Genomic DNA, 11,340 nt, shown 5'->3' on the forward strand with positions numbered 1-11,340 from the left:
CGTCAGAGACCAAGCACCCTGACAAGATCACAAACACAACCGGAAGAACTGAGAATGAAAGAACGTGGAGGAAAACACAACCGAACCATGAAAGCAGAGTGTGAAAAAATATCTTGTGGCATTCCTCGGTTTCAACACATTATTACACATGACATGACATCACCACAACGAATCACCCAGTGACTCACTGATATCTTGTTAATTTAAACTCACAAGTCTGCATTTTTCTGGGATGAGCGAGGCGACTTAGTCATCCAAGAAATTCAGTTTGAAAGAATATTAATGGAGCCACTCAACAAATAATAGCTTTAGATTTGATGTTTGTTTAATTCATTAAATCCATCCATTAAAGAAAAACAGGTGGGGTTGTAAGCTACTAGTAAAGCTTCTGTAAGGTGTAATACATAAAGAGCTGTAACACAAATAGAGTCTTCTCTAATGTAGGATGCACACATTAGTGTGTCACACGACTCATTTGTACAACCTACAGCAGTTATTATTGACTAAGAATTATTTCAAGGTTGTGGGTATTAAAAAGCTGTTTCTTTAACAAGACTAAAAGTAAGAGCTGCTGTTTGGAAAATATGAAACAACTGCCTGTTGAAAAAGTCCAGGTGAAGCCAGATGTGTCTGAGACACGAAACAAAGTCAGGTAAAGCCTCAAATCAAAGAATAGCATTGTTGTATTCAGTGCAATTCATTAGTAAGTGAAATTATGGTGAGTTTCAAAGTTTTACTAATATATATATGTGGTTTTGTGCATGTATAATGACAGTTTATCTGTTTAGATCCACTTCTGGTAAAATGAAATATGCTTTTATTGTCACAATCTGTCCGACAGCGACTGCAGTCAGTCCAAATCAGAGCATGACTGTGTGGACATGGAAACAGCCAAACAGAGACTGAGAGGGCTGGATGCTCAATCGCTGGGAAACCAGTTACTTATCCAGCTACTTGAAATCACCAAAGCCAAAAATGCCATCGCCAGGCAACCACTGATTTATTTATTTTTTTCCTCTTGTTGCAAGTTGGTCGCCATCCTATTTTTACTCTAGTGTGACTGAGCCGTAAACAAGCTCACATATACTGACAAAATAATAGTATAAAAAACACCTTCTATTTAAAAGAAAACTTGAAGAATAACATGTAGAAAGGTTTGTTTTCTTTCTAAAATGGAAACAGACACACAAAAGAAGTCATCGCCGTGACAGCTGTCAGCATCACAGTCCAATATGGTTCGCTTTTGCTTCTGTTCACTCTCAGAGATGTTGCATTACATCGAGTCCCACGATGCCACGATGAATAAAGCATGAGAGAAACACGGGGAAAGTTGTTGGCTTAGCCAAAGATATGCAGCCACTTCTCTCTGCCCTAGATTTCGGGCACGGCGAGTCATTTTATCTGATAATGTGTTCCCCTCTGTCCTGTCGTTTGCTTTCACCATCTCTAAGTTCATTAATCAGAGCTGATGGACGTCGTGCAAACTACTTTAGCTATAAGAAACATATAAATATGTGAAGTAGCAGAGTATCAGTTTTAGGCTTCAGCGTAACAAAGAAAGGCCGTTTGTTTACACATTTCACATAATTCACATAGTTCACCAGTGGAGCAACAACAGGATTAAGCTATTCGGACCCTTGTATAAAGTGAGCAGTTTGAACATGTAAGGAAATAAAGAAATGCATTTTTGTTGTGTTTAAAAAATTTCTGTGTCATTATACAATTTATCTTCAGGGAACTTGTTCACCGTTAAACTGCTCTCCTACAGTACTAAACATGATTTTTCATGTACAGCTCAATAATAAGTTTTAATGCCTTCTGTTTTAATCATTACTTATATACAGACTATTTATGGATGGGTAAAGATAAAAAAAATTCAAACTTGTAGTGTGAAGAAAATTATTTCATGTTTCTGTGGTGAACGTAATTTAATCATGTAGGATCTGCATGAAAGTCAGCAACTTCATTTATTCGAGATGACGTGATACAATCAAGTAAGAGTAGTTAGTTGCATTTTTTGGAAGTCTAGATTGGCACAGTGGTTAGCACTGTTGCCTCGCAGCAAGAAGATCTTGGGTTCAAATCTCCAATCTGGCCAAGTTTGCAGTGGGTTCTCTCTGGGTACTCTAGTCAGTTAAAAGTCATGCAGTAATTAGGGTTAGGTTAATAGGTGTTTCCAGAATATCTATGAGTGCCGTTGTCTGTCTCTCTGTGATAGACTGGCCACCTGTCCAGTGGCTCTCACCCTATCACATTTGGGAAAGGCCCCTGCAACCCTGGTAAAGATGCGAAAATAAAGCAATTTAATTACATGGATTTTTTTTATGTTCATTCAAAGAGTTGTTGTTTTTTTTAGCGCATTACATCCTCATTCATGGGTTCAGCTGCTCTTTTTTTTTGTTGGCTGTTTTGTTTCTCTGAGGATTTGCCAGTGTGCTCCACAGTCTTTATCCTGTTGAAACGTGCTGGTATGATGGAGAATTTATTGTTGGATCAGTGACAGTAAGCTTTACACTTTCTGAGGCAGTGTTGTAAAAATCGGACATAAATTGAAGCGCGCACAACCAGGTTGTCTGTGTGAGTTTTATTTTCCTTTGCAAAGGGGTCAAACAACAGTACGGAGACTATGACAGCAGTCTGAATGCTTTTCTGACAAACAGGGACTGTAAACACAGATCAAATTATCTGTTGGCTATAGTCACAGAATAGATTCGTATCACTGTGTGCAAAAGATCATTTGTGCATCAACATGTGGTGTAGCTCAAAAATGACACAGTGAAGTAGCACAATCCTAAAAAATTCCCACCGCGTTTCTCATTTTGATAATCAGATTTACGACATAAACACTCATCCCAGCGTGTCATACAGAAAGCACGCTAATGCCACTCCTTGCTGCGTAACAAGCAGTAATGAGACAAAACGTCCATTTTTATACTAAAACTTGTGATTCTTCATCACGTCCTGGCTGAGGCGCACACTTAACCCACTCATCTGACAGGGAGTTATCAATATACCTTGGCAGCATCAGATTTACACACAGCACTACACAACAGAGAATATGACAAACACAATGAACACATATCTAGCTCGTGGCGGTGGTTGGGTTGAGATCCTCCTTCGTGTCTGCTGTTCTGTTGTCCCAGAACTGGACGGATGGCTGGAGCTCGGAGCAAAGCTTTCCTCTCTCACAACTGAAGCAACAAAGCTGAGGAGAGGCTTTTCCTTCCAAACCTGGTGTTTGCTGTAAGATAGCGCTTTACTTCTTCCCCTCTGTTTTTGTTAATTGTCAGACAAAACAACTCCTTTCCTGGAGTGGGAAGAGCATCCTTCACCTGCCTGTGAATTTGGGATAGCACAGAAGACAAAGATCTGCACTGTATTTGACCAAACGTGTTTGAAAGGACCCGAATCCTCCCGTCTGCCACTGTCACGCTTTGAGAGCGACACACGAGGAGTGGATTTAACGCATCAAACATGTTAACTGTGTGGCTGCTAGCTGCACATTTATGTTAGCACTGTTTCTACTGAGATGTTTCTATTTCAGTAAAATCTTAATTATCTAAAGGTCTTTTATTTTTATCGATATAAATCAGGAGTATTTGATATTTAAATTTAGTTTAGTTTTTTTATTATTACTGTATGGAGGTCACCCATTTAGACAAGATTGATTAAACTCAGTACAGGTATTACAATAAAAAACACATCAGATCACAGCTTGATGTCCCTGTGTGGCAACAGGTAGGCAGTAAAAATGAGGTTTGAGGTTAGATTTTCCACTGATTCATGATTACAGATTAGTAATAAAACAAGATTTTTTCTCACCACTTGTCCTGACGCCCTGACAGAGGAAACATAGCCGCCACTGACCTTTGAAGGACCTGGAAACTTACAATTTGTCTTCACAGTAGGAAATAGCTTGTGTGAAAAGCGTAAGTTATAAACTATCAGGTGTGTGTGCTGCACGTCTCTCCTGGGCCTCTCCTCCAGCCTCGCCGTGCTCGTCGGCAGCAGTGTTGATCACATGGAGACAGATTAAGATCATATGGAGCTTTTTCACTAAGTGAAGTCAACTTGACAAAGATATGTAGCAGAATCTTAAAGTTTTCCATTGCAGGCAGCAAAGAAACACTGAGCCATAGTTCTTACTGTGCTATACAGCTGGTATCAGGTCATCCATGAAAGCTTTGATCTATGTTGAACGACTGCTGCCTTTGTCTCTCTGCATGCAATTTAATTCCAAAAAGATGCCTGCTCTTTGCGTAAGTGTTCAGTTTTTTCATGGCATACTTGTCTCTCATTGGAAATATATTTAACACACACACAAAAAAAAGAACTATCTACAGATTAAGAAATTAAAAAAATGTTTGACTGGGCTCTTCTTCTTTTCCGTCTTCATGACCTGGTCTTGACTGCTTAGTGAGTCAAGACCAGAAAGTTGCTCAATGTATTCTAGCTCTAAATCTGCAATCTGTACTGTGATAGCCAAGCTACTTAAATACAACTAACCCAGCAGTTATGAGGCCAGAGCTACAGATGCTAATGATAAACAATTTGTCCTGAATTTCACAATTCCAGTTTATGGCTGAATAAGAGGATGGAGGGCTGTTTAATTACATCACTGTTACTGTTCCTCTGTGCCTCTAATCACGAGTCCAAATGAGTTTTCATATTTCAATAAATGTGAACATTTTTACTATAATTAATACTAATGCTGCACCCACTGAGGAGCTCCCAGGAAACTGATTTTTTTTAAGTCAGAAGAGGTTTAAATAATTGGCTAAAAAGCCGGCTGTGAAACTTGACAATCCTTCAGCAATAATGGAAAGAGCATTTTAATAACCACATGTTTTAATATCGCTCAGGTTCCTAAAATGGATTTATGTAACCTTGCTAATTGTTTTTCTTTGCTGAACTAGATGAAGTCTGGTTTTAACATTTAGTCCCAGACAGCGACTCGACCCACGTATGCACTGCATCTTTATTTAACCCCTAAACGTCTGGTGTATCCTATGAGTTTTTGAGACTCGCATATCATCAGTGCGATGCTGCACAGTACATTTTTAGGCAGTAATAATATAATAATAATTAATAATATAATTTTTTAGATTGTCAGAGCATTCAATAAACACTCAATTATCATGGTTTGGGGCTTTAAAGGGTTAAATCTATGTACGTGCATATGCATACTTTATTTTGTTTATATCCGTTTTTGCCTTTTGGCATACTGCAAATGAGTAGCCAGCAGACTTCCTGTTACGTTTTATAGGGACAGGGTGGGTCTGCTTTACTGATCTCCAGGGTAGCGGTGTGAAACAGACATAAACAGTCATTGTGTCAGTCAGGGCTGGGGCCAAAAAGACCACAACAACAGCATCAGCAACAGTGTCGAGCTGGGATGGGTACGTAACCTCCTCCACTCCCCGGCCATGTCGCAGCAGTTAAATATAGGGCAGCGGGTCGATCAGATGATCTCTGCAGATGCAGAGCAGCAGGAGCATTTTCATCATTTCATTTCTTCCAAGAAACATAACAGAGTGGGGTGAATGGTGGGAGGGGGACAAGTGATTTAAACAGGTCATTAAAATCCACACATTGCTATACACGTTACGACTGAGCAGTTTATGTCCATCTCACAGCTGAAGCATCGGTTGTGTTTAAATGCTTTTTGATCTCTGAGGAAGTTTCTATTTACTGATCGCAGTTACTCAAAAACTCCAGAGAACTTTCTTCCTCGCTGTACTGAACCTTCGAACAGGCTGAGCAAACGATTGTGGATCCACATCAATATTCAGTGACGAAGCCGCTGAGCAGGGAGACGTGCGAGCACCCGGTCAGCTGTACGTAACCTCAGGATGTCCATTTCAACCACAGTATGGACTTTATGAGAGGCACTCGCCTTTTTAAGGAGCCACAGTGTGTCTTTTGTCCTAGCTTCTTCCCCTCACCCCCAACCGGTCACCGTAGATGGCTGCCCCACCCTGAGCCTGGTTCTGCTAGAAGTTTCACAAATGTTTCAGATCATCAAACAAATACACGATCTGTGACTTGACCTTAAAAATTCAGTTCATGCTGGAAAACCCTCCAACGTGGCTGAATCACAACACGGTGCTGTAGAAGACTCTCTCCCACAATCGATATGTGATCCATTGTTGATCTGCCCACAGCTGTTGTCACTAACAGCGCACTCGCTTACATCACTGTCCTGAGACATTCTCGCAAAAAAAAAATCACGGTTTTAGTAACGCAGTAACGCAGCGTTCCTACGGGGAAGTAACGGTAATATAATTAGCGTTTTTGTAATAGTAATCCCTTACTTTACTCGTTACTTGAAAAAAGTAATCAGATTACAGTAACGCATTGCCACACACTGATTGTATAAACAATGTTTTTATTGTATCAGTGGTCTGGTTGTTGTCTGTCACATACACAAAACAAACCCCAGGGAGGCGCTTCTCACTGCTCGGCTGCAGTCCCCTCGGAGGGCCTTACCGTCTTTGACATTTGAGCCACAGGGTGATGGAAGCTGTGTTAGAAAGACGCAGCAGTGAGCGCCCATCCAGACGGGACAACACGCAGCTCAGCCCTCGACTCCTGCCAACAAATAATTCATACCGCTAACATTTACTTTGTTCAAACGCTGTCCGGCCTTTCTCCCCCGCCCTGTCTGTGAACCCCAAAGCACACGTCTAAGCTGAATGAAATGTCTAAGTGAAGCACGCAGTTAAAGACTGAAAGTTTACAGGAGCTTTTAGAGTTTTTATGCTGTGGGCGAGGAGAAGATCCACCACAAAGCTGATAATCTTTAAATAGAAATACAAAGACGTAGCTTGAAATCAGCTTTATAGTGAGTAAGTATACCTGAACTCGACAAAAGTCCAACAGTTAAATAAAAAGGAGACAGGATGCTTTGAAATTAAATTTCACAAGACAACATAACCCAGAGGTTTAGAGAGCTCCAGCAGTGAAGCCCCACCAGGAAGCACTGCATGTTGGCAGCCTTACAAAGACGAAAGAGGACTGTGAAATTTCAAGGCTTCAATTCCCAGAAATGATGTAACGTTGCCTCAATAAAACTCGCTGCTTGGACCTGAATCTTATCTTTGAGGCTACAGGGCTGGAAACTAGAGTTCAAACAACGATGTGCAGAGCTCTGCACAAATTAAAAATCCAAACAAAGTCAATGAAAAGTCGTGAAGAACGAGTCGATCAAAAGGCTTCATTCTTTATCTTCTTCAGCGGTCTCGTCGAGGGTCGGAGGTCATGTGCTCCGTGGGCGAAGGCACAGCTTTCAGCCTGCAGGGGGCAGCCCTGAGGGTGGTGAGCGTGAAACCAGCAGAGGCGAGTTTTCAGGGCACCCGGGGTGACGGGCTTCCTTTTAACATCCACCCTGAAGGGCATCTTCTCCCGCCAGTCTCTTATGTAGACACGCCCTCCTTCAACTAAAGAGTGACAAGAGGGAGACACAAAATCTATCAAAAGATACAAATAAATATTTTCTTAAAAGAAAGAAATTAGGAGAAAAACACAACATAGATGCCTGGCTGTCAGGGCACCGGGTAGAAAAAGTCATGTCTGCGCTGACCCCCACAGGTTATAAGCTTCTCACCTTTCGAGAGTCGTGCACATTTTTATCTATTATCAGAAAGAAATGTCAACTTTGTTTCTATCTCAAGTCTGACTTTGCTTGCACTCTAAGCAATTTCTGTAGGGGAGGGGATCCAATTTTCTCAAACTGATCCCTCGAGACCAACCAAATTCCAAATGACGATGGTAAAAGCGCTCATTTCCCCTCTTTTTCAATCAACAAAAGCCCAGTGTGATGCCATGACGCCAAGCAAATTAACTCTTTGCATCGGACGATTCAAGAGTTTTGGCAAGCACAAGGGGGGGGGGAAGGAAGGCATACTTCTCACCCTGCTGTCTGACACTTTTAACCAGGAACAGCAGCAAAACACACTGCTTTACGGTCAACGACAGTACGACTTCCAGGACTGCATTTTAAAAAGTGTTTGTCCAGTTATGTTGAAAGAATTGTGGCCTGGATTGTTGTTTCCAAATTGTGGTTCTGAGCGTGAGACGTTTTCGTTGCTGCCATGTTTATCTTTAGAAATAGTCCCTTTTAAAAGTCTTAAAAGCATACACTGTAGTTAAAAGATGTCAACATATGGGTAAAATTTTGCAACCTGGAACGAGGCCATCGCCACCTTATGGTTTTAAAGAAGTGCCCATACCAGGAGGTGGGACTAATGCTAGCTAGCAAGCTAGTATGAAGAACTAAACAAACAAAATGTTCGTAATGGAAAAACTGGACAGCTGACTCCTCTGAGGGCTTTTTGTACTGACGAACACCGAACGAGCAAGGTGCAAGCAATAAAGCATGAACTGTATTCTAATTAAGACGTTCTTTTAAGGATCTATTAAAAAAGACTTGAAACCAAAATTACCAGTTTACTCAAGTCATAAATCAAACGAGAAGTAGGGTAACTTTGAAATATCCCCAGAAAGTAGGGTTAAGGCCTCCATCTTTTATATACAGTCTATGATTTAAATTGTTGGAAAATAAAAATTCAAACAAAATCTTTTTTAAAAAGAAGCTAACGTTTTTTTATTTAACACCCTTTCTGTTACTCATATAACCTCCAGTATCTTTCTCACTGTCACTGGTTTCATTTAAGCACTATATTGTACTTAATGAACAGTCTAGTTCTCAACAATACAACTTTCAAATGAACCATCTACGAGAACGTAGAGGAGCGTGCAGAAAAGCTACCTCTAAATACTTGATGATTGTTCCTCAGAAGCGTCTGAAGACCTCCGCACTCTTTCTTCAGGAGCCGCAGGGTTTCCTGCCCCAACAGCCCCGCAACCTCGCTCACAGAAAGGCTGCCTGAAGGGCAGGGAAGAGGGACAAACAATGAAAGATGGGAGTTATACATGTGCAGGAAGAGGTCTATTGATTTTATAATCATCAATGCATTAACACAGTGCTCCAGCATGCACAGAGATCGTTTTTATCCAGCATTTCAGACAAAGAACCACTCGGCTTGAGTTGATGTTACCGGCTGTTCTATGACAAGAAAATGCGAGCAAAGCTATATATACACATAGTTTATAAAGATTGGTTTACAGTAGAGAGTAGCTTGTCAGAGTGTTTGTCAGAGCTGTAAAGTATGCTCAGTTAAAGCCGTTCCAACAAGCTGTCGGGGCAGCTGGAACGCGTTTTGCCAGAGTAGCCATTTGAGAGCCTGAATCATTTTTGTCAACTCACCACTGGGGCAGAGATTTTAGAAAGGAAAAGGAGAATATGTACAGTTTTAACCTCTAGGATTAGCATAGTATAGATGACAAACCCCTTTGTATTCACACATGCTTTCGCACTATGGTTATAAAGATCTTTTGGCATTTCTGGCCTTGCCCTTTTTACACCACAAGGGAATTCAATCCGAGCTGACCTTTGGTTTATACAAATGACAAACTTCCTCCTTTCTCTGACGTATTGGAGGGAGAGACACACACATTTGACTTAAATCTGCACCTTCAGTGATATCTTCATCGTACTTCTGTGGTCTCTGCTGGCTTAGAGATGATATGAATACTGAATATGAATGAAAAGCACCGTCTGACCCTCTGATCCAAAACTCAGTTTTCAGAAAACTGTTCAGTTTCAAACTCTTCTGCTTGTCAGGTCTCTGAACCTTGTCTTTCTGCCGTTGAAATTCATCGAAAAACATATTGTCCACCCAAATACATCCTAATTTTAGTTGGCCAAATTGCTGCGTTAATCCCTAAAATATGCGACACACTCCCACATTCACAGACACTAGCGCAGCCAAACCCAGTCGTATGCTGCAGAGTGTGAAACTGGGCAGACTCTCATCCCACAGCTCTGACGCCAGGGAGCTCCAGGCCTTGATATAATATCAATACACCGTTTAGAGCTGCCCTTTACTGCCTACAATGTTAATGGGGATTAATGGGATAGGGACAGTATTGACAGAGTAGATTCAGCTTGGACTAAGACCAGGTGCAGATGAGAATTAATGACTTGGCTTAAAGTACAGTTGGACTTGCTTGTTTGAAACGATGCCTGTTGTGTAGGATTGCTTTTGTTTTGCTGAAGAAAAAAAGAAAAAGAAAAAAAGAGAAAAGAGCTCAGCTGTGATTTCCATCTTTGCAAAAACTGCAACTCTCACAAGGCGTGTAAAGATGACAGGACATATTTCTGAGGGATTACATACTTTTCGGTTAATATTTGTCTTGATGAGCAGAGGAGGGGTAGTGGACATGGAGCTGCCCAGGCAGGAGGAATAGAGGGAGGCCACAGAGAAGGAGGACATGCAGAGGGTTGGGGTGACAGAAGAGGTTGGAGGCTGGTGATTTGTTGTGGTGACCCCTAAATGGAGAAGCCAAAAGAAGAAGAAGAAATCTATATACTTCTCCTAAATACAACTTTTGGGCTTGAGAAACAATCAAAGCTTCTCCAGGCGAGCAGAGGGAGGAGGAATCATAGGGTTTGGAGACAATGGCAATGCTATGATTCTGCAAACCATTTAACTTGCGCATAAAATGGTCACTCAGACAAACAACAACAGAAGTCTCGCTTTTTTCCAATCACATTTGAGATCTCTTAATCGGTCTCTCTGTACACAGCTGCCCCACGTCTCTCTTTGCAACCTCGCTGCTAGCTCAGAGCAATAAACACAGCAGAGAGAGAGGAAAGGAGACAGGCTACTGCTGTGCCAGGAGAGCAAGATGTCCCTGCAATGCAAAGGAATAAGTACGGGAGCTTTTTGCTAGACCTTTAAAAAAAAAAAATCTATTTACAAGGTTATGAAGAGTTGGTAAATGATCTGGCAAAGGTGCAAAGCTAGTAACAATCAGGTGAACTGAAACATGAACTTGCTATAATATGATGCCACCGTGTTGCCTGGCAACCTAAAAAAAAAAAAGGGACTACTAGCATTTATGTAGTAATGCAGGACACTGACATGTACTAGAACCAATAATTACATTATTATTACTAATAAACGTTAATATGCATGCTTGCTGAATCCTCTTATAGCACCCAATAAATAATATTTACACTCATCCTCTAGGGGTGCAACGATATTCGTATCGATATTGAACCGTTCGATACAGTGCTTTCGGTTTGGTACGTATATGTATCGAACAATACAACATTTGTAATTTATTTTATCAACTTTCCTTCTGACGATGCTGTCTGTGCTGAGCGCTCAGTGAATCTGCGTTCGACTACTCCGCCTAGGCTGCACTGTCGAGCGCAGATCCACTGAGCGCTCAACACAGACAGCATAGTCAGAAGGAAGAGCGCAGGGCAAG

At 41.2% G+C, this 11,340-nt stretch overlaps 1 protein-coding gene across 1 annotated transcript in view; it reads right to left on the minus strand.

Annotated features, from left to right (window-relative positions):
* Positions 1 to 6,390: 6,390 nt before the first annotated feature.
* Positions 6,391 to 11,340, minus strand: part of trmt44 (tRNA methyltransferase 44 homolog) — a 16,408-nt gene continuing 11,458 nt past the window's right edge. The window contains exons 10-11 of the mRNA XM_005749757.1: positions 8,771 to 8,887; positions 6,391 to 7,439 (exon numbers count right to left, since the gene is read on the minus strand). Coding sequence (XP_005749814.1) covers positions 7,207 to 7,439; positions 8,771 to 8,887 — 350 coding nt within the window. The 3' untranslated portion in view covers positions 6,391 to 7,206. The remainder of the gene's footprint in view (positions 7,440 to 8,770; positions 8,888 to 11,340) is intronic.

The sequence above is a fragment of the Pundamilia nyererei genome, unplaced genomic scaffold (assembly GCF_000239375.1).
Source record: "Pundamilia nyererei isolate P.nyererei 1_Seehausen unplaced genomic scaffold, PunNye1.0 scaffold00254, whole genome shotgun sequence".
Lineage (NCBI taxonomy): Eukaryota > Metazoa > Chordata > Actinopteri > Cichliformes > Cichlidae > Pundamilia > Pundamilia nyererei.